Source organism: Neodiprion virginianus, chromosome 3, assembly GCF_021901495.1.
Source record: "Neodiprion virginianus isolate iyNeoVirg1 chromosome 3, iyNeoVirg1.1, whole genome shotgun sequence".
Classification (NCBI taxonomy): domain Eukaryota; kingdom Metazoa; phylum Arthropoda; class Insecta; order Hymenoptera; family Diprionidae; genus Neodiprion; species Neodiprion virginianus.
The window spans coordinates 30,551,741-30,576,121 of record NC_060879.1 but is presented as its reverse complement, the minus strand read 5'-3'; the positions used below and the strand labels follow the sequence as shown (position 1 = coordinate 30,576,121).

The 24,381-nt window shown below is 42.1% G+C and overlaps 1 protein-coding gene and 1 long non-coding RNA gene across 2 annotated transcripts in view; both read right to left on the bottom strand.

Annotated features, from left to right (window-relative positions):
* Window positions 1-414: 414 nt before the first annotated feature.
* Window positions 415-2,371, bottom strand: LOC124300010 (uncharacterized). The gene is made up of 4 exons (XR_006907129.1): window positions 1,950-2,371; window positions 1,421-1,618; window positions 1,102-1,201; window positions 415-466 (listed from the first exon to the last, which is right to left on the bottom strand). It is a non-coding gene; the product is annotated as an uncharacterized LOC124300010 (long non-coding RNA).
* Window positions 2,372-7,116: 4,745 nt separating this feature from the next.
* Window positions 7,117-24,381, bottom strand: part of LOC124300331 (nuclear pore complex protein Nup88) — a 106,737-nt gene continuing 89,472 nt past the window's right edge. The window contains exons 3-13 of the mRNA XM_046754294.1: window positions 10,165-10,290; window positions 9,914-10,088; window positions 9,706-9,803; window positions 9,411-9,597; window positions 9,123-9,283; window positions 8,862-8,947; window positions 8,430-8,668; window positions 8,238-8,351; window positions 7,892-8,118; window positions 7,398-7,646; window positions 7,117-7,289 (exon numbers count right to left, since the gene is read on the bottom strand). Of these exons, the coding sequence (XP_046610250.1) occupies window positions 7,226-7,289; window positions 7,398-7,646; window positions 7,892-8,118; window positions 8,238-8,351; window positions 8,430-8,668; window positions 8,862-8,947; window positions 9,123-9,283; window positions 9,411-9,597; window positions 9,706-9,803; window positions 9,914-10,088; window positions 10,165-10,290 (1,726 nt within the window). The 3' untranslated portion in view covers window positions 7,117-7,225. The remainder of the gene's footprint in view (window positions 7,290-7,397; window positions 7,647-7,891; window positions 8,119-8,237; window positions 8,352-8,429; window positions 8,669-8,861; window positions 8,948-9,122; window positions 9,284-9,410; window positions 9,598-9,705; window positions 9,804-9,913; window positions 10,089-10,164; window positions 10,291-24,381) is intronic.

The following is a 24,381-nucleotide window of genomic DNA, read 5'->3' as shown; positions in this document are numbered from 1 at the left end:
TCCTCGTCCTCCTCCTCGTCCACCTCCTCGTCCACGTCCGACCACCTCCAACGACCACCGCTAACCACCTCGCGTTATAACTTGAATACAAATATATAATTTCAGTATAAGAACACATTAAAAATATTGTGTAAGGAATAATGTAATTAATTAATTCATCAATTATATAATAAATTTTATTAGCGCATTTATATCTACTGAATTGTTGCTCGCGTCAAAAATGAATTGAAATAATTTATTGTAAACATGACAAGTTCAAAAAATTTCAGCTACTATATAATTACAATTGCCATTAGATATTATAAAAATATTAAACTCACCGAGCACAAATCCTCGTCCTCCTCGTCCACCTTGTTCTCCTCGTCTCCCTTGTTATCCTCCTCGTCCTCCTCCTCGTCTACCTCCGACCACTTCCAACCACCGCCAACCACCTCCAACAACCACTGATAACCACCTCGGGTTATACCTGGAATAGTACTAAATATTTTCAGTATAAGAACACATCAAAAATATTGTGTAAGGATAAATGTAATTAATTAATTAATCAATTATATAATAAATTTTGTCAGCGCATTGATAGCCACTGAATTTTGGCTTGCTCGAAAAATTAATTGAAATAATTCATTGTAAACATGACAAGTTTGAAAAATTCCACCTGACGTATAATTACAATTGCCATTAAATATTATAAAAATGTTAAACTGACCGTGCAAAAATAGTAACATAGCTTTTTGATGTTGGTTTACATGAAAATAGTTGATTATAATGATTCATTTTGTACTATTATCGTCTACAAATGGTTCAAAACTGAACGCAATCAATAATTATACAGCTAAATATTTAAGTAACACCGAAAAAAGGTTAATAATCAAATCAGATCATGGAGAAAAAATAACTTTTATATCGGTTAAAAGTGGAAACCGGGTTCTTTAAATGCTGCCGTATGAAAGATCGGGACAAGTACACATATTTTTTTTTTCTAATCAATCAAATACGATTGTTCGTTATTTTTTTTTTGTTAGGGATATAACTTACGAAGCTTTATAGAATTTCGAGCGTATTCAGACTCACATTTGGACAGTACAAGAAAAATTTACTCACCATCAATTGTCGCAAAATGGCCAAGTTATTAGCTGACCATTGAAGCGCCTTGCCGCTGGAATCTCGAATTGGCAGGAAAGATGGAGTGCGTCATTTTTGTCTGAAATGTAAAAAAATAAAATTACTTTGAATTGTCATATATTTTTTATCATCGATGAACTAAAAATCTCATAAAAAAACGTTCAATCACATTCATTTTCGTTCAGAATTCTTACGTTTGAGCTCGACAATCAACATGATATCACGGTTTTTTGGATCATTTTGGTACATCAAACAGAATGGTGCACGAATTAAAAATAAGTAGTTTTAAAACACTTACTTGCTGAAGCTCGCTCGGGGTCGGATGCCTATGTAACTGGTTTTTGTGCTCGGGCGCTCGCTTATTCGTTGTCAGTGTTTTACCAGATGACAAAGTTCTAGGGGAGACTGAGGCACGATGACTCCTCGAAAAATTCTGGTATTTGCTTCACAGTGTACAGAATGAACACTGTCTTTGTGCATGTGAGGCAAACCGAATCTACCCGTAAGATTTTTTCTATATAATGCTACAAATCACGTTCACGCATGCATGTAAGGACAAGGTATTGTGATTTTATGACAGCAAATTTCGTCAAAAAATACCACAGAACAATCAGCTAAGTGCTAACAGATCTTAAACACGACGCACAGCAATTTTAGCTCCAACTGAACGAAGTTATGGTCGTGTATTCTTATGTATACCATGCCAACCACTCACCAATTGCAATTCGTTGATCCGAATCGTTAGGTTTTTTTTCCGATTAAAAATGTTATGTGAAGCATGCATATTGGTTTGATAGTATAAAACATGACATTTTCAATAAACAAACCTGTAAACTTGAAAATTAGTCCGGAAGGTCAAAAGTCATCAGGTCACGGACCTTGACGGCAACAACTACGAAACGTTAGTCCTGAAGGTAGAAAGTCACCAGGTCAAGGACCTGGACAGCCAGAACTACGGAGCGCTTGTCCCTGAAGTCGAATTTCACCAGGTAGCGGACCTGGAACGTAGAAACTACGGAGCGCTTGTCCTGGAATTCCAGTTGCAGCAGGAAGCGGCCCGAAGCGCAGGATCCAGGAGGTTGAGATCCTGGTACTTGAAGTCTGCGGAGCGCGATTCTCATCCGTCCGCTCCACTGCGCGGTTATTTCCAGACTGAAGAATTTTCGTCGTCGACGATTACTATAGATCGATGACGTCAAGAGAAAAAAATTTTTGGTGACGTCACTTTCTGAACATCCGAACTTTAGTTTCGAACTTTAATACTATGTATGATGTATGATGTATGATGTATGATGATTCTAGTTCTCACATTTCAGACAAGAAAGCAGAAAGACAAGCGGCTTACGCCCTTCGATGGTCAGCCGTCTACTAAAGATGTATTCTCCAGGTAACGGGTCAGCTAATAACGCTGCCGTTCTGCGACAGTTGGATGAAAACAATTTTAGCTGGTACCTTTCAAATGTGTGTTAAAATACACTAGAAGTTTTAAGATGCTTCGTTCTTTCTCTCCCTATCAAAAAAAAATAAAAAATCGTCGACAATCACCTTTTTAGGTCTTTAGATCAGGACACTGCGTTAAATACTGTCTCATATACGGAGCATCCGTTTCATCTCGATCAAAATTAGCGCATCCGTGATGTATTACAGTTACTCTGAATTTTTTTTCAGGCGAACACTTTCCGAAAAACAATTCTGCTTCTCTACCCAACGTAGATACTTCACTTGCGACTAGCTAAAACAGCGTTTCGATTCTATGCCTACGAAAACTCAAGATCGAGAGAGCATGTGAAAAGTTGTTGGAATAATTATGAATATTAATGTTACAGAATACATGACGGAACAGGGGGACGAAGAGGACGAAAGTGGTCGGTGGTGGTCGGAGGTGGTTGGAGGGGGTAAGAAATGTTTGGTGCTGGTTGGAAGTGATCGGCGGTGGTCGTGGAGGACAAGAACAACGAAGATGACCAGGGAGGGGAGGAGGAGGAGGACGGTGACGAGAAGGATGAGGAGGACGAAGGTGGTCGGTGGTTGGAGGTGCTCGGAGGTTGTTGTGGTGGTAGTCGCTGGCGGATGGCGGTGAACGCGGTTACGCGACTTCCCACGGGCTGATCGAGCAGATCGACAACTAGTCTTACGTACTCACTTTGTATCGACTCAATCTCAAGCTTCTATACCAACACCACTTTGGCTACTACAAATGGCGGTGCGAGCCCCCCGTTAGGTATCGTCGATAGAAAGAACCCTCGTACGCACCCACGTCCACCTGGGCCCACTTGTCCGCCGAAAACTGGTCACAAAAATTTACCCAGGGTTATCCGTCTTTGTTTTCTTCAGTCAACGTCTTGACTCAGATTAACGAAGTTCAAGATTTTTAAAAATCTCGAAAGACTTATCTTTCAGGAGATTAGATGGGCAACTACGCGATTATGGAAACGGGTGAAGCAAGACAAAAAACTATAGCCCATGAATTGTAAGGAAATTGGAACTATTGAATTCAGTCAGCAAGTCGATCACATTGCGCAACTTGCTGTAATAGTACATTACGTGACAAGTGCGGGAAGTAGGTCCAGGGTCACCTGCCCGCACTAGTTATGTATACTATTTTTTGATAAGTTTGCGATAAGATCTAATAAAAGTAGTATTGGTACACAAAGAAAAGCTAATATGACCTTTCTTAATCGATACTAGTAATCCGAGCGTCGCCTTCGCTCCTTAGCGTCGCGTTCGTTTACATCGATTATAATCAGGTAAATACACAGTGCGTAGGAGTATGTTATTACAATTCTAGAGATCGCTGTAAAGGTAACATTTACTTACCGCACGTTCCGCAGGCACGGTAAAACGAACTTACCGCACGCTGTATCAAAAACACTGTTGAAGTTTTAGAATTTTGTCGAGGATGTTGTGAGCCCATCTTCAACCGCATCACGCTGTGTGACATACAATATATGCATGTATTACCATAATAGATATCAATCGCTGACTGAAGATATATATTGTCATCAACGTCCCCTATACAAGTACGTAGATCTGTTTGACCTTTCACAAGAATACTTTTATTCCATATCCCAATGAGCCAGTGTGTAAGTCATTCTTCTCAAGTTCAACTCATTTTATTTTCTAAGTTCTAATTACTTTGTAAATATCGATTCCAACATTCATCAACTCTAAGAATCAACGTTCTACAAAACAATTTCACATTCAATAGTGCTTTCTTAAACGTTGAAAATGAATCATTGTAATCAATTTAAACTATTTTTGCCCTTTATTACCAATTTTATTTGCGAAAATCCATTTCCGTCGTGGAGAATAAGAAACTAAAAACTTTTTGCTGAATATAGTGAGGCTGACCCCTTTGGATTGTCAGTCAAAACTTTCAAGATCTTAGATGATGCTGAAATCAGTTCTTTTATGCTCTATATCGGCATCATTTTGCGAGAGGAACCGATTGGATGTGGTCCAAATTCCCTGCGAGCAATGGATCAAAAGTTACAGCTGAAAAACAGAAAAATGTATATGGTCAGCTTTACGCTGCTCGTGTTTCCTGCGTCATTTCTGTGCTGTTGGTCCCACGCTACTTTTGGTGCGTTTGCTGAGTTCCTGCAGGGGGTCGAATGAGTCAAGAAACGGTCATACAAATCAGATACCAGACGACAAATTTTTTGCTCGAAAAAAGAGTAAAGCACACCGTCACCAACCGACAAAATATGGTGAACAAAACAACAATGAAAAAGATCTACTATGGTCTGGCAAATTCCATAATAGAATACGGTACAATAGGATGGGAGAAGCGCATCCCTGTAGAATAGAACCTATTCTACGGATAAAATCGTTGAAGAAACGGGACTACTATAGACATCAGACGAACCTACGTGAAGACTTCGGTAATAAAAATACATAAATCATGTTTAACGGATGAAGAATCCAAGATTGTACAAACGCATGAAACAAGGGCAAAGTCAACAAAGAAGTAACAAATTTGAAAACCCGGCGACAACAGGACAACATCAAGCTGACTACATGAGAAGAAATATTTATGACTAACTGACTAATGAGATGAGAAAACAGCCACGATGAATCTTCAACAAGGGAAGAGAATACTTTGACAATATTAAAAATCCGGAATGAACTGATCAAAACTAGAAAGCCAGAACACAGGATGGATGACAAAAAAATAATCATTGACTAATCGAATGCTAAACTCTGCACACCCTATGCTCAAGTATCCATACTTATTTAGGGATGGGCGAAGCAGTCCATATGGATGTATACATTACGATTTTTTTAACTTAAGGTATATAATAATTAAATATCAACGGTAGTGGCTCAGGTGCTAGCAGGTGTAACTGCGGAACGGGAGGCCTTGGATTCAGATCTCCAGCCTGTCAGTTGGGTCCTGAACAGCAACTGCCAATATGTAAGACGGGTCACTCTGTTCAGGCGCCGCGTCGCTAGTCGGTGGTTTGGTGACAGGTCCGGCTACACCTGGACAAGGGTTTCGGCAGTTTCGCTTGTCCCTAGTGCGAATGCAGATGATTCTACCGACCACTGCCAACCCCCTGCTCTATTGTACTGTAAATCGAATGTATTGCAAACATATTTTAATGAATTGGCGATTATTATGATTATTATTATTGGAAGGCGAAAATCTACAAAATAAGACAAGCAATAATTGTATGGAGAAAAAAAAAATTAAAATTATTTCATGTAAATATGGTTGCACAACTATTGTAACGTCTTCACCGACTTTGTGAAAATACGGATACACTGAACTAAACTAAACTGATTTCTTTGGATTGTGGGTGAAAATTTTGACTTTTGACGATTTGGCAAAATGCTGAAATCAAATCAACGGATCAAGACTTACAGAGAAAAGACCAAAAATTTCCTTCACAATTTCTTTGTTGTTGGTCCCACGCTCTTTTCGACATTTTTCATGCGTCTGGGGGTCTAATTAGCCCTAAAAGGATGAAGAAAAGCGATTCTGATGTTAAAAATTTCCATTTCGAAACATACATCTTCAGGTAATATCATTCGTTACTTTCTCATATCTAATTTAGAATCATAATTAATTTATATCACTTTTCAAAAACGTATCATGAGTGGAACAAGGGATTTACGTGCAATAAATTACGTCCAATTTTCATCTATTTCATAACGGCAAAACCTTATTCGTAAAGGATATACGGCGTCTATAATACGTTGATACACGAAAATTTTAATCGGTGATTATTTCACAGTCATAATAATATCGGACGCTGCATTATGCATCTACGTATACGTGATGTAACCATTAGTTCTTGTCGTCTTTACGTGTCGATCCTGTACCGACTTAAGTTGCGCGTCGCAGACAGCGTCGTTTGACGATGAATTTATTTCGTCCATTTTCCGTTACCAAAGCCCCATTAGGGTAGCAGTCTTTACTGTATCATGAATGCAAGAAGAAAAAACACACGACAATCATACGAATTAAATTTTCTCTTCGACGAGCAAACACTTTGTGGTTGTTATGAATCTGCGTGAGGTATTGAGTTAGCGCTAAATCAACTCGTAAGAGTTGAAATACAGTCCCACTTTTTCAATAAAAACGCTCAAGCCCTCAAGGGGAAGAGTGTTCTCGCGAAATTAGAGTACCTCCATCATGTGCGCGCTTCTCGATTGCTGACTCTCACTTTCTTTTCTTGTAGACTTGGCGAGCTTATTGAGAGGTTCGCACGCGAATAATTCGAGCTTTGAAGTTAAGTCAGAGTGAAGGAACTGCGAGAACGACAAACTGGGGATGCGTTCTTATTACTGGCGTTCTTATTGAGAGGTCGGACTGTATGCCTGTGTGGTATTGAAATTCTTCACTCCATGAGATCATACAAATCCAAGCTGTACCTCTTCTAAACGGTTAATGTTTATTTGTAGGATCGATGCAGACCTCATAGCGTTCTTGTTCATATCTCCCCTTGTTAATGTTTGGAAAACTAATAAGACGCTTAGTGGTTTTAATTGAATGAATAGCTTTTATTTATAACAGATTGAATCAGTATCGTTAAATTGTAGATAGAATTTGTGTTGGATTCGAAATCACAATAGACTGTAAACAAATATATGTAAATTAGGACAACACTTCCTCTTCTAATGATTTCACCGTTGACATCAAATTTGAAATTTTTGCTGATCTGCAAAATGATAAAGTGAGTCGGGTTATAAAATGGACTTGATTCCATTGCAATTACGATTTGTCAGTTCTAAAAGTAAGGAGATAACATTGATGAATAGATGCTTACATTTCCTTGAGGTTTGTCTTGATTGTATCTTCCCTGGCTGTGCTAATAATTATATTTTTGTTTGCTTCGAGTTTGTGGCAGTTCGCCAACTGCTCAGACTGATACTTTTCCTTGTATTTAAGCTTTTCAAGCTGCTGAATTAGCTCTTTTGTTTTGCTGCTAATTTTTTTAAACTCATTCGCTTCCTCTTTTTCGGCCACTGACATCGACGGCTGTCGTTGATTCGCCAACCACAAAACTTCTTCGGCTCTGCCATGAAACGAGATCATTTGAAATATTCATTAACGTAATTAACATACTGCATTAACCATTCATCCGTAATCGTATTATATATTTATCCGATTGCTGATCTACTGCCATAAGTTATATAAATAGGTAACATGCAGTATGTGTAGGAATTAAATGTAATTATCGTACAGGCCTATCTGTGGCATCTAACATTAAGCTCTAGAAGTACCCTGAAATAACTAATAATAGAAAAGGTCTTTCCGTACCTTCGCGCGAGTTCTTCCTGCTGATCTTTCATATCTTCGTAGCGTTCAGCAAGACGTTCAGCGACTTCCTGTAGTTTTTTTTTCTGTTCTGCCAACAATTCCAATTCTTTGAGCTGATGAGTCTTCAGAGCTCGTAATGTACGGACTCGTTTAGCAATTTCTGTTCGCACTTTGTTGTGACGAGCAAAGTGTTCACTGCGAAATACTTCGGTGGCTCGCAATAATAGCTGAAGAGAGAAAAACCGTAAAATTCAATAGAACGCGATCTATCAATATAATTCGACAGTCTGCTAATCACGTGTTATTGCAACAACAAATCTGTATAGGAAATATTCAAACGGTTTACCTGTAACACTTCCTGAGGCATCGATTCCGTGGTTGATCCAAACTTCAAGATAGGTTGCGACACATTATGCCTGAGAAGACTTTTGATATACGTATCGAATGCTTCCTTCGTTATCTGGAGTAAGTAAGTGATATTGATTTAAGCGAGCTTCGTAAATTTTTTATTATTGAGAATGAGTTGCTGCTGTCCTACCTTTTTACTGGGACTTGTGACTGGTTCTAAGGGCATGGGAGTTGGTAAATAGTAAAGATCCACCACAGATAGGCTGATTACTGTTCCGGTGTGAAGAAGCGCAATCATGATACATGGTTCTTGGAGAAGTCCGAAGCCCAAAACGGGAGCAGCTTTTAAACTGCTTTTCGTCTTGGTGCATACCAGATACTGAGAGCTTGACTGTGTTGATAATGACGGAAGGAATAAGTTTGAATCATCTGTTTGGAAGGAAAAACAAGTTCATGCGAATCAAGTCTGATTATTCACACGACTACATATTACATAAAAGGATGAAAGCTCTTAACCACTATCTATCTTATGCTTGAGGTAATATTGCGGCTATTAGTGAAATAAACATAGATTTTAATAATCCGTTATATGTGACACAGTAAATCATTTGAATAATTTTACCATCTGGAGCCTGAATAAAGTCCGCCAATTGCGATACCATTGGCAAATTTACGACGTGAATGCCTGCGTTGTGAGAACAGAAGTACCTGCAGAACAAGTAACAATGGTAATCGAGAGAAATCAAGTTTTTTCTACATTACGTGATAACGTAAAGTGTGCGATATACAAGTTTCTTCCTAAAAAACTTTCCAACTCATCTTAAAAATCACTAGAAATGTAATCTCAGCTTCTATTCAACATATTTGAGGAATTTTGTTATACCTCGAGCTGTTGCCACGATCCACGTGCAAGTGTACAGGGCATGAGTACTTCTTTTCAATGTCCCAGAAACCAAGTCCCAGCTCCATTTCAACACATTCGTACACGTAGAGGGCATCTTCTGGCGTGTGAAGACTAAAGGTCGATCCGTACTGTGACCACGACTGTATTGGTAGAAAAATATCAGTGTATGGTTTAGTAATATGCTTCCCAAGATCGATCAATGATTCACCGTAAGGTAATTGTCTAGATAGATCGAAGTGACGGACTATGCGCGAAGGTTCTTCGTACCGTTTTTTCATCGTCTTCGAATTTTTCCTGAAGTAAGATACTGTGGTAGACCTTTCCGGTATTAGTAGCCACAACGACGAGCGGAGGCGTTGTCTGTAGGCACATTATCGAGCAAGAGTCTACGCCGTAGTTGTCATGTGTCCTCGGGTATATGGACAACGGACCTGTGACCACTGGTTTTTCGCCTCTGGAAATGCACGAAGATATTGTTAATCGATGATGTAGCATGCTAGGCAATCATGCAGCGCGCGCTTGGAACACCTATCGTATATATAGAATAACACTTGAAACGTACTTCCCGTTTAAAATGTTGCCATGTACAGTATAGACATTTCCGTTGCCCTTCAGTACCAAAATCGGCCAATCTATATCATTCCAATCCACATCTTTGCTCTGTAATAATCATGCGTTACAAACGTGAAGGTATATTAAAGCGAACGAGCAACAGAATTTGTTTGGATACCGATGCAAAATTTTTTCTAGACGTAAATGGAAAATCGTACTTGAGTGTCTTTCCTATCAATTTCCGGTCTGAGAGTCGGAGTAGCGAAATCGAAGTCCACTGCAGTTTCACCCAAAGAAGCAGGACTAGGTATTTTTGCTGGCGAGCTAAACGCTGGACCAACAGTCCAGGTCTTGATCAGGGATTGTCCACCATTTGGCTCACACTCGTATAAGCTGAAGAATCAAGTAACGTCGTTGTGGAATTGCATGATATTTCAGACGAGAAAGCGTGTTTGAACCAACGACTTACTTGAAAGTGTTCTGCGATGTCAGTACGAGGAGATGACAGTCTTTGGTGGAAGCTGGATGCCAACGAACGCGTCTCACTTCGGTCACAACCGAGCAGTGAAATAACCTTTCATCGAGACTGTGGCTCCTGCAAGATACAAACGATGATCTACATGTGTTTGGATGTGGATTACGTATTTTCTGCTTATCAATTGTTGAAACAGCAATTCTGAATGCTGTTGAATTTCTTCGAGTCATAAAGTGCATAAATTATGAATTAATTAATTTAGAGATAGAAACGCTGATTATAGCACGAAGGGACAATTGGAAGCATATATTCTTCGCCCCTTCCCCACACGTCTACCCTCTGCGGAGAGTCGTCGTGATACGAGGGCGTAAGCTGAAAATAATAATTATTTTAAAACACAGCGCGCATACGTTGTCCTCGGGCCTCAATTACGTGTGTTTTATTTAAAATTCTGGACCAGTTCTGATTATCTCGCCGCCATACTGCGACGCCGTGTGGAATTCTAATGTTTGATTATTCCCGCTTAGTCTCTTCTTGTCAGTTCTCGAAGTACCCTCTTCCATCAGCATCATGCAGTGCATTTGCTAGCCGAATACTGTATTTCGATTTCAAATTGAAGATAGTATTACGAGGAGTCGACACAGATAAATACTCGATGCAGAAGAAATCAAAGATTTTTGTAACGTAACGCAAGGAGATTAATGATTAATCTTTGAATGAACTTGCAATAATAGTGGAGAAATGAGAAGCGGATTCAAGGCAGACTATAAATATTTGTGTGGGTGAGTGAATCCTTATTTGAGACATAAGAAAAATGTTGAGAGGATACTCTGTATACGTGACAGCATATTCCTGATTCTATTTTTTAACATTACCGTGCACTCGTGTTCGGAGTTATTAATGCCCATAACATTGTACACCGGGTATGCAGCACTCACTGGCTATCCGAGTTCTTAATAATTGATAAAAATGAAAGCGCGCATGAAGGGCGGACGCAATATACCCGTACTTTTTATCCGCGCAGGGGGAGAAACAGCCACAGAGGGTGACGGACTGCAGAAAACGTGTTTTCCTTCGATCCGTCACAATTCCGGGATTATAAATATTCATGTATATACCTAGTATTATTTCAGGATAACGGAAAGATTAATCTCGATCTTCCCGCCACAATCACTCGAGGGCAGTGCTATAAGCGCAGTTTTCCGTTCGGAAACAATTCATATTAAGTCTAGCTTGCGCGTTTACGTATATATTTTGCTTAATAGGCGCTAGGAGACATCCGGGGACCTGAAATTTAGCGCAATTGTAGCGCTGTAATAAATTATAAATTAGACAAAGGCTGAACAAGTTCGTATACTCGACTTGTACGCCGGTATTCTATACGACGCTTTATACCTATGCATACTTCCATCGCTTTTGCAGCTTGGGAGTATTTACGGTACGGAGTTTTCGTTGGCATACGTAGCCCCGAATTCACGTCGTGGAACGCCACTCCGGGCTTTGTAAGGCGAATTAAAGAAACTAGTAATCCGAATGCATTTACGTATATATTTAACGACGGTGAGCCGCGGGGACTCTGGATGTGCAACCTTCTGCACCATGGAGAATAGGGGTTTTAGTAAATGCGACAAGGGGTTGGCGAGAGTTGAGAACAGACTTTGACAAACAATTTCGTCTCGCGCGCTGGAACCATACAAGTGTGTTTCATTTATTGGGAAAACAGTGCATTTTCAACAATTTTGCAATCAAAGTTCCAAAGTTCTCTTTCAGGTCGTGGCATCTTTCAATCAAGGTTTGGAAACATTAGGTTCAGGTATTTGCGTAGATAAAAAGTTTGAAAAAAGAGAAATCAAGGATAAAGAAAGACGATTGATGGAGAGAATCGTTGGTTCAAATCCGTTACTACTTAACGTAGAGTCTATAGTCTATAGTACATTTTATAATGAAATAAAAGAAACAGCCTTGACGGCTCAGGTATAATTAAGGACTTCTAACAGGGTTGTGTCGCGCAGGGTAGTGTCGTAGAAATTAAAAATAATTTCCCTGACAAATATATAGGTCTATATATAGGTATATTCTAAGCCAAGAGAGACTTTTGAGTCGTAAGTATAATAATTTTCATAAGTATAACGAATGCAAAATAAAGTGTGAAAATTTATAGTAAGACTCGAGAGAAACGTCTAGGAGATGGTTCCAAATGAACTCAGGCTCATGAAGCGCTAAGTGAAGTATTAAATTTTAAGTCGAAGAATCTCGTTAACTAATGCCTGAAATTACAGGGGCATGGACGAAAACGGCAGTGGCGCGTCCTTTAGCGATTTCTCGAAATGAAAGATTAAAGAGTTGATTAGCAATCAGAGAAAATCTTTGCACCTGAAACTTCTCTTCGAAATGACAGCGAATACTTAATGTCCCAAGCGCTTGAAATTACGTTGAATACCTACAGGTGTAAATAGCTACTCCATGCGTTTGTTACACAGCTCATATTGCTAATAGTGACACATTGTACCCGTAGTGACGTTTCTTACAAAAGACTTTATATAGAGTATTTATTATGTGTGAGGCGTAACGACGGGCTCGATTTGTACAGGTATAATATGGACCAAGTCGAGCGGGACAAAAGGATTTTAGTGAAACGAAACATTCCCTCACGAGTCTTGTGCCGGGTCCTGAAACTACAGGTAAGCAACCGTTATTGAAAAGACTTGTTTGCCGAGAGCGGCGTTGCTAATGATCAATGGCCACCACCGTGGAGCTGTGGAGCTGTTCTTTCCCTCTACGGCGCACATTCGTCGTACATAACACACATACCTTATATGCATTGTACCTACGTGTGCAAATGTGTATTTCTCTGTTTATAGGTGTATGTACACACGTATAGTTGCGTGCAAGGGACAGGGATTAGGGATTTGAACGAAGTGGGAAATCGCTGGGGTGTGTGTGGGGGGTTCGCGAGGCGGCGAACAGTTAAGCATTAATGGATTTATAATCTAATGAATTTTTAGGTTACCTCTCGAGTCCCGCGGGTGGACTCCGGTATTTTCGTGGGGATTTATTGCCGTGCGAGAAAATCGTTTATCTCGAGTCTCCGGCGTCGTCGTCGTCGTCTCCCCCCTTCGCCCTCCACCCTTGCCGACGTGCCTCAAGCCGACCGCTCGCCTCTCTCTCTCTCTCTCTGTCTGCACGCCAGAGTGCCCACCGTTCTCATTCTCACGAAAATCATTTTCCATATCCAACGAAATATCAAATCTCTTACACAATTTCCCCGAATTTTTGTTAGCGTGATTTTAAGCTACGTTCTCACTACGTCTTCAAACCTCTTACTTGGTCACTCGACGAATAGCAAAGTACTTATGCCAGGCTTTATGCCTCGTGTGTTCAGGGGTCAACGCATGGCGTATGCAAAATTTCCATACTTTCCACTTGTGTTTTTTGGGCGCATTCAAAAATGTCAGTCATTCGCCAGTTATATGATATAACTGCTGTAGGGGCACAATGATTCTATTTTTTTAATTGTTCCAATACTTTGAACAGGGACCTCAAAATATGCAGGTTTGATATTTCTGTTCTTTTTTCACTCAACTTGATACTTTTTTCCCGTAAGAATTTCGAATTCGTTAACCCACGGTAATGTCACGTTAAATTTGGTCCTCGTTTCGAGAACACTCAAAAGTAGAATTGCTTTAATATTTGCTTCGATACTAATTTTACGTTCAAAATTTGACTGGCAGTGACATCAATAAATAGTAAATAATACTAAAAGTCTTACACAAGGTACGAGGATTTTGGGAGAGAATAAGAGGAGATGATGCACGCATCGATTATAGCGAGTATAGATTCAATGACTGTTAATTGATATGATAGGAGACAAGATAAATCACGGAGAAGAGAGTTTCTCGCAGAGCGATTCGGGGGTGTTTCAGTATGCCTCATTGTCAGACGGTTAGCCGTATTCGGAACCGTTCTACTACAGATGAAGTCGCAGTGTAGAGCGGTGATGCGGAAAAAGTTGAATTAAGTAACCAGTGAGCGACGAAGAGAAGGCGGGGTAAGGTGGAGGAAAAGTTAACAATTGAATAACTTTATAATTTTTGGTTTTCTTTAATTCCCGCGATAATTTTGCTCCGCTTCATAATTCTCGTCCGACCAGCAGTCGCTCTTCCACCCCCCCGAGACCCCCGATCCTCGTCTCCGCCATCATCGCCACCGCCACCCCGCAGTCACCTACAAGTTTATGATCTATATACATGGAACTGTAAAATTTTGTCGCCATTCGCTCCTCCTCTTCCCTCACTTTGCCTGGCCGCTCTTTCTCCTTCGCTTTCGTATATACCTACTCGCACAGCGCATAAGGCTGCAGGTTTTCATTCGTTTTAATATATGTGTTTTTGTTCTTTTCTTTTCTTTTCTCATTCTGAAGATTTTTATTATTATCCCAAGCACCGAGAGCGGTCCGTTTCTTTTTGTAAGTTTTTGGTTAGGGACGAACGAATCACCGTCGGAAAGTAATTAGAAATATGGCTCGCCGGTGGTAAATGGGCCGTGATGCCTAGGATAACCTCGACTCCTCGCTTCTCCTCTTCGCCCCCTAGACGGTCGCCCTGCACAGCTCCGACCATCCGCGGGGTGCATCTTGGATTTAATTCGGATTGTGCAATATACTAATTTCAGCCGCTGTTTAAATCGGCCAAAACTGAGTCAGATAACGCATCGAGAAATCTAACAAAGACAGGCATCGGGTAAAGCGAGCTAGTCACCAATTTTGGAGTTAATCAATTTAGACCGATTGGTCCGGTGAAGTGAAGGGCTCGTGGGAACTCGATGGGCCTCCAGGTTCATACAAATCGTTTATATAATACGAATATTTCGTTTGCAATAAATTTCTGGTCAAATTCGACCCCGGACTTCTTACGGTTATTGGAAAATTGATCTTTTCGAAGAATGCTGGAACACGACGTCGCCGCGTCGCCGCATCGCGTTGAACACGTTCGAGTGATAGTATAATTGACGATATCTCCAAAAAACGTGTCTTCGAAGTAGCCCGCAGAGTTTAATTAAAACAAAAGTGATGCCTGCAGGAACAATTGGTCGAGACGCGGTGCGAACGATGCAGGAGCATGTAGATGTAGTTGGAATTCGCGTATTTGCTGTGTAGCATTCAGAGAGTGTCACCCAACCGTTCTGGCTTCGCCCGGTCCGCAATCGGCCCGAGGGAGCTCTGATATTGCTTCAATTTGTCCGGTCGGAGGTTGCACAATGCCGTTTCAGTATCTTGGCGCTTCGAGGTTCCACGTCTCTCGGGAGGGCGAGGCATTTGAAGGCTGCATCCGGATGCAGGGTTTGGAAGAGGCGATGTACGTGCCTGAAGGTATACGGGGTATGAAATCGGCGTATGAAAGTGGCACATACAGTCGGAAGTAATAATCCCGCGTGTTAAATTTAACGATCTTTACTTTCGTTGTAATTGCGTCCCCGGCGGATCCCGAGAGGAGAGGATGGGGCGAGGTTAAATCCTTGAAATACGTTAAATATTTCGGTCTAAGCGATAGCTCTGCCTTTCGTACGCTCGCGCATACCTGCCTCGGAGGCACGCGTGAGTGCGTGTGCTCTCGTATATGGCCACGCGCTTCCGCAGGATCCTATTTTATATAAGCAACCGCAATCATGGTAACAAGAGCGGAGCAACAGCAAAGGCAACAGGAACGACAACAGCAGCCAGCGGCAGCAGCCGGTAATGTAAGATACTAGCAAGGGTGGTCCGCGAGCGTTAAAATACCCAAGGTTTACAATACGCACACATATTACAATTATGATATTAGGGCCCGGTATAACACACGCGAAACTCGTACCACCGGCGTATATACAATTGCGGTTTCTAACAATTACGCCACGTTTTCGCTGAATTTAATTATATATGTGAAACGCTCCGCGTTTCGCGTACGTCGCCATCCATGCAGCCTCCTCTAGGCTTCCGCGTCTTTACGATCCAAAACTCCAGCCAACCCGAAACTGGACTAACGGCACGTGCATACGTGCTTTGCTCTATCCGCTCAGTATCGCGAAATAATAATTATTCGCATGATAGTGGCGGTCGAAAGATTTGTGGGAAAAGGCGATCTTTGTATGGTGCGCAGCTTCTGCGAGACTATCACGATCCGTCGTTACCGTCGCGTCGTTGAGAAATAGAAAAAGTTACTGCGCGGTTATTAAAGAAGGTCTTCGTCGAACGTCTACCGTGTTCACTGTATGCCTGGAGACTCGGGTATCCGTTCCTGGCCGCAGTCGCTAACAATATTACATAAATATAAAATAAAATATGAACTTTCTTGTGAAGTTTGCGCATAAACCCGCGGAGTGGCTAAGCACTTTCTTTGTGGGGATTCTTAACTTTGTCACCTCTTCCGGACACTGAGGAGGGTGAAAATTTTGTCCGCGCAAGGGTTGCCCGCGGTCTCTGAGACCGGCTACGCGCCTTGAATCGTCGTCTGCTTCGAATTTTCGCGAAATTGACTCAAGGCAGCGTCGGGCGAGGAGCGACGGCCGGAAGTCGATGAGGAAATTCGCGAGGTGCGCATCTGTCGAATTGTAAGGAAACGATAAAATTGGACAAAACAATTCCAGTCGGCTGCAGCTTAGCAGAAATGGTGTGAGGGCTGTTTTAAGGCGTAATTTAACATAAATTTGGTAGGCAGAAGGAACGGGGGTTGGGCGAATGGGTGGGTACCGGGATGGCCACCAAGATCACTGTGTATCTTTGTACCGGGCGACTTGGCCCTCCGTAGGGAAACTTTTTGATTGTATTACCAACACCAACCTACCGCGGTGTTTAATGTGTTTGCTTTTTCGGCTGGAGAAACTTTTAATGCATTGTAAGCGGTAAATAATAAAGTTTCGTTCACTTTCGGACAAATACCGCGGCTACTCGTTAGGCGTCAGGTGAGTACCTACGTATCTTCTTCCAAGTACCTATCCATTATCAGAAGTCTACCCAATCGGACAAAGGACCACCGAAGCAGCGTCTGCTCTAAGGTGAAGCGATTATTCCCTAATTACGCGGATACTCGGCAGGATGTTCCCAAACTTAATTGGAAAAAGCGCCGATACTTAATCAATCGATTTTATCAATAAGCGAAATGATGCGTTGGTAGAGCCGTATTTGGGATTTGACATTCGCAACGAATCGTTCGACACATAGAAGCACGATTAGCCGATACTTTCGTGAAAAGTAAATAAAGAGATGAGAAATAGATTAGATGAAAATCGGAAACCAGTTTTATCGAGGCAAGGTCTGCGGCTCGGAATCTGCAGAGACGTCACACGCAGGTGGTTTAATGAGTTATGTCTAATCTATGCATCGGATTATCATAATGGGTCTCTCTCATTATATCTCGAGCATCCCCTTCCTCTACCGTCCTCCTTACTCCTCTTGCGATCCAAGGACGATGTAATATATTCTAAATAAGGTGATATTACGTTAGGCGGCCGCGTACGGCAAACTTAACTTCGGCAACTGTTGTCTCCAAGGGTGAGTTACAGGGCGCCTAAGTAATCGCAAAGAGTAAAAACCACATAAAGTACAGGTGGCGTCCTTCCCTTTCCTCACGCCTTTCTCATCCTCCTCGGCACACTCCCAAAGGACAGGAGTATAACCCACGTGCCTACACGAAATGGGACAAATAGCGGGTAGATCACTCGCATTATGATAAAGACTAAATCCAATCAGATTGCACAGCCAGCAAATGATGAGGAATCAGGGTGTTTAATTATCATACCAAGTGGTAGGTACGGGGTCAGCTCATAGTTGGAATATCTTGAGTATCAAGTGAGTGAAAGTATACCTGCCGTAGAATAAAATGTAACAGATCTCCTATTACTGGGTAAAAAAATATCGAAGTGACTTTCTTTTGTTGGCAACGAGTTTCACTGATCTCACCGACTTCTTATCGAACTACAATTTTCTCGGCTGACTTTATTGGCAAACGGAAAATATACGTACCATCAGCACAAAGCTACTAAATCTGGTGTTCAGAAGCACGTAATCTTTGGAGACGATCATACAGGAAGTTTTCAAAAATGGGCTTAGCTTTGTGTTTTATATTAATTTTTTTTATGTGAGAAGCCACGCGAATGTGTGTGGTGCGAATGACGTGTGTTGTCGGTAATACAATGCGATCGAATAAAGTTCATTAATAATAACGGCGTTCGTTTTATTTCCAACAAGGGAAAGCTAAGAATAGATTGATATTTAATAAACACAAGCGAAGATCTAGGTCTGCAGTAAATTATCTGGGCTACACCATCTGGGACGTGATCAACGCTTCTCGGAGGAGTTCTACAGTAGTTTGAACTCGGGTCAAAGGGTAAATCCTTTGGCTAGTTAGAGCGGTTTTCGCATTGCACTTCGGTGGTATGGATTAGCTTATACCTATACGTACATATATGTATAGGTGCTCGCAGCGTCGTCCATTACGTATCTAGTTAATTAGTAAGTTACGAATAAGTTCTACGAGATTTTCGTATTCACGACGGCGTGTCCTCAAGTTCGTTCGCATCATAGCCATAAAATCAGGATGTTGCACAAAATATAACAGTTACCCTCAAGTTAAGACCTGTTCGCCGAGTTTGCCATAATTTATCCGTGTGCCCGCGTCCTGTGACTCTCGCGTCGTACGGTGGCGGGTTCGCCAGCGTCGCCTGCGACGTTCCCGTCGGCCCCGTCGGCAACTATGCCCGTTAATCCTGCCTAGCGTCTCCGGCCCCTATTTGCAAAGTCCCAGCGGCCCTTGTTGCTTCCCCTGCCCATACACCCCTCCGCCACCCCCTGGTTGCCACCTACCGTCCCGACGCCTTCCTTTACACCCCGAGCATGAAATACACGTACGGCCATCGTGTATTTACCTGACCTCCTGCCGGTATGCATACCTACTCTAATTAAAGCTAGAGACTTTTCATTTGATAAACAATTGTACGAAGTTGACGGCGATACATTTTTTTACTGGGCGCAAAGAATGTGCTCCTTAGAATTTTGGCCTGTCGATATTGTTTTTTTCATAGACATCTGGCAATTTTTAGCGAATTATTTTTCCTCTCGCGATTAAGGGTCAAGGCTGACTATTTATTCTGGAGTGATTTTCAAGACTTTTCATTCGAATGCTTACACGAATGAGTAGATGAGACTGTCTGATGGTGTGTATTGCGAAAATGAATCTTCTTCCCTTCGCAACTGCTGGGCAAATGGCAAATGCGTACTCGACGGCAAAGAAATGATCAAGTAAATTAACACGCGAGTGGACGATGACGAACGTTTCAAAAGTAAAAGTGAAAAATGAAAAAAACAAAGTCGTATCTGTCAGAATCTTTGAAGCGCATAATCACGATACAAGATGAAAAAAATTAGCGTCATTGAAGGTTTTACGGGCTTGGAAAACGGAAATGAAACTTCCACTCGTTGCATATCATCTGCAGTTCTGATTTGAGGTTACACGCGAAGGTGGTAGGCACAAACGTGAAGTATTCTACTCTGCGGAGCGAGGAATAGGGGTCCGCGGAAGGTTGAGTGCGATAGAAATTGAGATAAAAGAATAAAGGTATAAAGGATGCCCCTTTGCTTTCGGAGCGTGCGGATCGCACGTAGGATGGTAATTAAAAGAACCGACAGCTGTCTCTTTCGTCCTGGTTGGCAGCCGTGGTTTGCGTTTATTTCGCTACGTGCGAGGCATGTCTCGTATTTAAATTTTCCCTCTGTCTCTGCGGATTCTTTGATTAGAAAAGGCCGCCGGAGGTAGCAATGAGCTTGTGCATGTATATGACTACGTACAAATACATTTGCGCGAGGGCGCACGTCCGGCTATATACGTCATGCACACCAGCTCCTGTATCTTTCGTGCCCCAAAAAACCTATATTACTTTTGTATTCTTCCGACGTCCGTGGGGCTGCTGTTGACTCCCTTTATCTACGTGTACCTGCCCGGCTATATCTATGCATGCATCCCCGTCTTCCATCCGGAAGCTTTACATGCAGGATGTGTGAAATTTACTATTTCAAGAATTCAAGTGAAAATATGTATGTTATTATACTTGGGCAGGAAACGTAAGATTTATCAAATTCCGTCATTATTCGATTTGAACTGGTCAATTCAACGAGTCAATTTTGATACGGAGAAAACCAGGCTTGGCTGACGATGTGCTTGCAGGAAAAACATGATTTCAGCAAAGCTATAGCGAGAAGAAAAGCAATTACGAAAGCGAAATTTCAGGCTCTTGAAAATGTATCTCGGTTTATTGATCACCCACAACGGACAAAAGTTGAATCAAAACGAACCAATAACCATTTGCACAAGGATCAATTTTACCGGCAATCAATTGAAATTGTACGGGCACGCAAGTTATACAACTCGTCGTTTTAATTTCACGAATTGTCGGCGGTGGTGGTTGAATAGGAAATTTCTTTATGTTCATAGAAGCGTTCTTAGAGATGCAGAGAGCTGCGGGAAAGGTGGATGCAGAGGCTGGTGGATGCACCGCGTATAATATAATATACATACACTCGCATATATGCAAAGTACTTAAAGGCTGCGCCTCTTGAAAAATACGAATTATTCAACGACGTAGAAAAATGTAGACCCGCCGTTATACGCCTGCTGTTACGGTGTGCGTGAACGTGACGTAAAACCGCTCGACTCACGTTTGAGTCTTGATGGTGTCAGCCGCAGTGCATCAACTATGACGTTTCGTTTCCTTGCTTTGCTTTGCTTTACGCTCCTTTCCTTTGCGAGGAGTACAGTGCCGCTGTAGACCGCGATTCCAGCCCAGGAATTCAAGTTTGGCTCTGATGTGAGCCGGGGATCCAGCCCGGAGTCGGAGCTCTGAACCAGCTCAGCCGGTGGTGGTCGGGAGTCTGGCAAGATGAACCGGCTGATTAGCTCGTAAAACTTGCGATTGTTAACCGCGCCGAGATACTGAAAAGAACGTATAATACCGTGGCATCTTCTCCCCTCCCTCCCTTTCCACCCACCAATCTATGTGCTTCTACACACCCCGGCACGTGTGTGCCTATGAATGTTCACCACATTGCACAACTTCCCTCTCCACAAATTTGACACCCTGGTACTTCGTTCCATACTTCAATCTTTCGCCCCGAAACCGCGGATTTCATTACATGCTTTATATATTAAATTAGAAACTTTTTTTTTCACTTTACCCAGTACTCGAGAACCCTTGTCTTTGCGGTTCTTCATCTCCCTATCTACGCTATTTACCGATATTCCCTTACATTCTCTTACAGTGGACGAATTTGGTTGAAATTGGCGGTGTAGGTTTTCGAGTTCGTTGGCACCATGTTTTCGTTTCGATAACAGGCGGTTTTGGGTGTACTGGAGTAATTCCAGGGGGGAGACGGCACGGAGCGGCAGGACTACTTGACCACGTGGCGCGGGTTAATTTGGCGAAGCTCGTAAAGAGTGTCGAATTGGGCATCTCTGTAGGTCGTATAGTAGCATCAGCTCTCGGGCTGCGGGCGACTTACAAGAAGATACAGCCCAATCACCGTCCTCCGGCACCCCCGCCCCCCTCCACGTCCACCTTGTATACCTACGACCCGGCAGAGTTTATTTATTCATTAATTAATTTGTGAGAGGATAGCTGCAAATCACCTTGTCGCCATATATACCGCTGGCACGGGATCTTCAGTCTTCGCCGGGATAGTTGCGACTTGCGTGTTGAAAAATATTTTTTAACTATCTCTCCTCTTATATGTAGCCATGTTGGAAGAAAAGAAGCCGGATGGTTTTACCGCTTTTCGTATACACCTGCTTTATACAGGCGTGTGTACGCGAGAGTATACATCCGAAACTTGTCTGGGTGCTTGAAACTCTTTCTTCATTCAGGGTAGGTAGTATAAAAGTCGTGCGAAACCACCGGCGACGCGAGGACGTCGGTGAAAATTTAAGAGACAAGTTAATTTTTCCTTAAGAAAAAATTCTTCAAGACTACCCGCAAGAGTAGTTTTTTCGTTTTTACGCAGGTAGTCGCGGTAAAAAATTTCAAGGATCGAATCGCGAAAGCTGCAGGGTATTGAAGCGGATAAAAATATGGTCACCAAGTTATTTTTCTTATTTTTTTTTAACAATCACCCCACTCATAAAAAAAGCAGAAGAAAATACACATTTCACGATGTAATTATACAAGTACTTTCACCCTTTCACGATGCTTTGACGGGAACCAAGGACCATCGGAGACGTTACGCAGGTGTTTACTGTATTTTGCCAAATGCGTAAACTTAGGAGCAAAGCGTACGTGTGCAGAAATTTATCTCTAATCGTTCGAGTCAAGACTCCGGGAGGGTTTAACGAGTCCCGATATTTCACGAGGGCGGAGGGCCGGCCCTGCAGCTACTTGGTATAACGCGTTTATTTAAAAAATGATTTAACCAAACGGTTTTACATATGTAATCTAACGTAAACCTGGGCTAATCTCGGCGAACCACACGCCGTTGCCTCGTATATTCCCTCTGATAATCCATACGCGAGAGGGAGTCCCGGGCATCCCGCCCGCCCATCCCGGCACTCGCCGTTGACACAAACCCCTTTCACTCCGTCCCCCACTATCTGAACTTTTACCGCATTTTTTTCGATGAGCAAGCAGAGAGTAAAAATCGTCGTGCTGGGTCATTGTTTTGGGTTGTTTGCACACCGTGACCGACACGCCGCAACCCCGCGGGAGTGGCGACACCGCTTTGCAGTCGGCCAGCGCGCGATACAGAACGTGATTTAGTACCGTCGAATGAATTTTTCGCCTCTTCTTTTTCCTTTTTCATAACGGGGAGTAGGATCACCAAATCTGTGTCAATGGACTGGGTTCGGACGGGCGGCCAAAGAGCAAATCCTTGTTTATTCTTCTCTCTTCTTTATTGAGATTTATATCCTCTCGAAATTATCAAATGACGGACATCTCGCTTTTTGTCTACAGCGCCGGTGTTCCAAAATAGCCCAAGCGCAGAAATCATGCCGAGAAGTTTACGTCTGCAGCGCATTGAATTTTCAAATCTTTCATTTTTTAACATATACATACCTATGTATATGTATATATACATATGCGAACGATTTATGAATCAGGAATTTATCAGAAACGTACAGAGATTTTTCCATTTCCTTTTTTCTACAAGCATGCGCAGCCTGCAGGGTTCGTTTGCAGGGGATGAATAATGATAAAAGCAAATAAGAGCATGAAATATCGGCGCAAGGTGGTCTATCTTGATCTCCCACGCGGACAGCTCGATCCGGCAGGGCGATGCCGGAGTTTCCGGATGCGACCTCAGCTTTCGAAATTTGTCGCCGCAGCGTCCAAACTTCCCCCCCCCCCTTCCCCCCGCCCTTCCTCATTCTCAACACCTATATAATTCCTACGAGTGAATAGGTTTGATACGAAAGCGTTTTATGACCGATGATAAAACTCCGATTCAACCAGGTGTATACCTATACATATATGTATATGTATATACAACGCGGGGAGAGTTTCGAACAATATTTCACAATCACGCATAATTAAACGCGCATCTATAACACTGCAGTGAATTTTAATTCGCTTTATTTGCTAGTCTGTCGCTTTGAGCACTGCACGTCGTACGTATTACGGATATGATGAAATAAAAATTCGTAACATTCGTTCAAGCTGCAAGGAGCGAAGCTATGGAATAAATGCATATCTGCGTAAGATATTGAAGCGTAATTCACGGAAGCCTGAGGATCGTTGAGTTTTACAAACTTGTGCGCAAAGATAACTATATTTACACGATAGTATAGGTGTTGTTCCGTATTAGAAGAAGATTTTTCTTGACCAATGACCGAGTCAGCTGATTCAGTTCACCGATTACGACGCGTTGTGATTTCGTTGTGATTTTTCATTTAGATTGAGACGACGCGCAGGTCCCTTAGGTCTGAGGTGTTAATCAGTATGAGCGGTTAACCACGTACGTGGCTTTTGCTTTGTGCATGAAATCATCGTATTTCCTTCAATTTTTTCACGTCGCGAGTAACTGCACGTTTATAATGAGGTAATTTGTAATGCGGATCTAACTTCTAGGAGGACTGTAACAGCCTCTACCCTACCTTCCTTACAGACTCCTACAACCGCCTATATACGTATATTTACTTACCAAGTATAGCCTACGAAATGAAATCTCGCGCGACTAAACCCAACCGCTGCCACCACCTT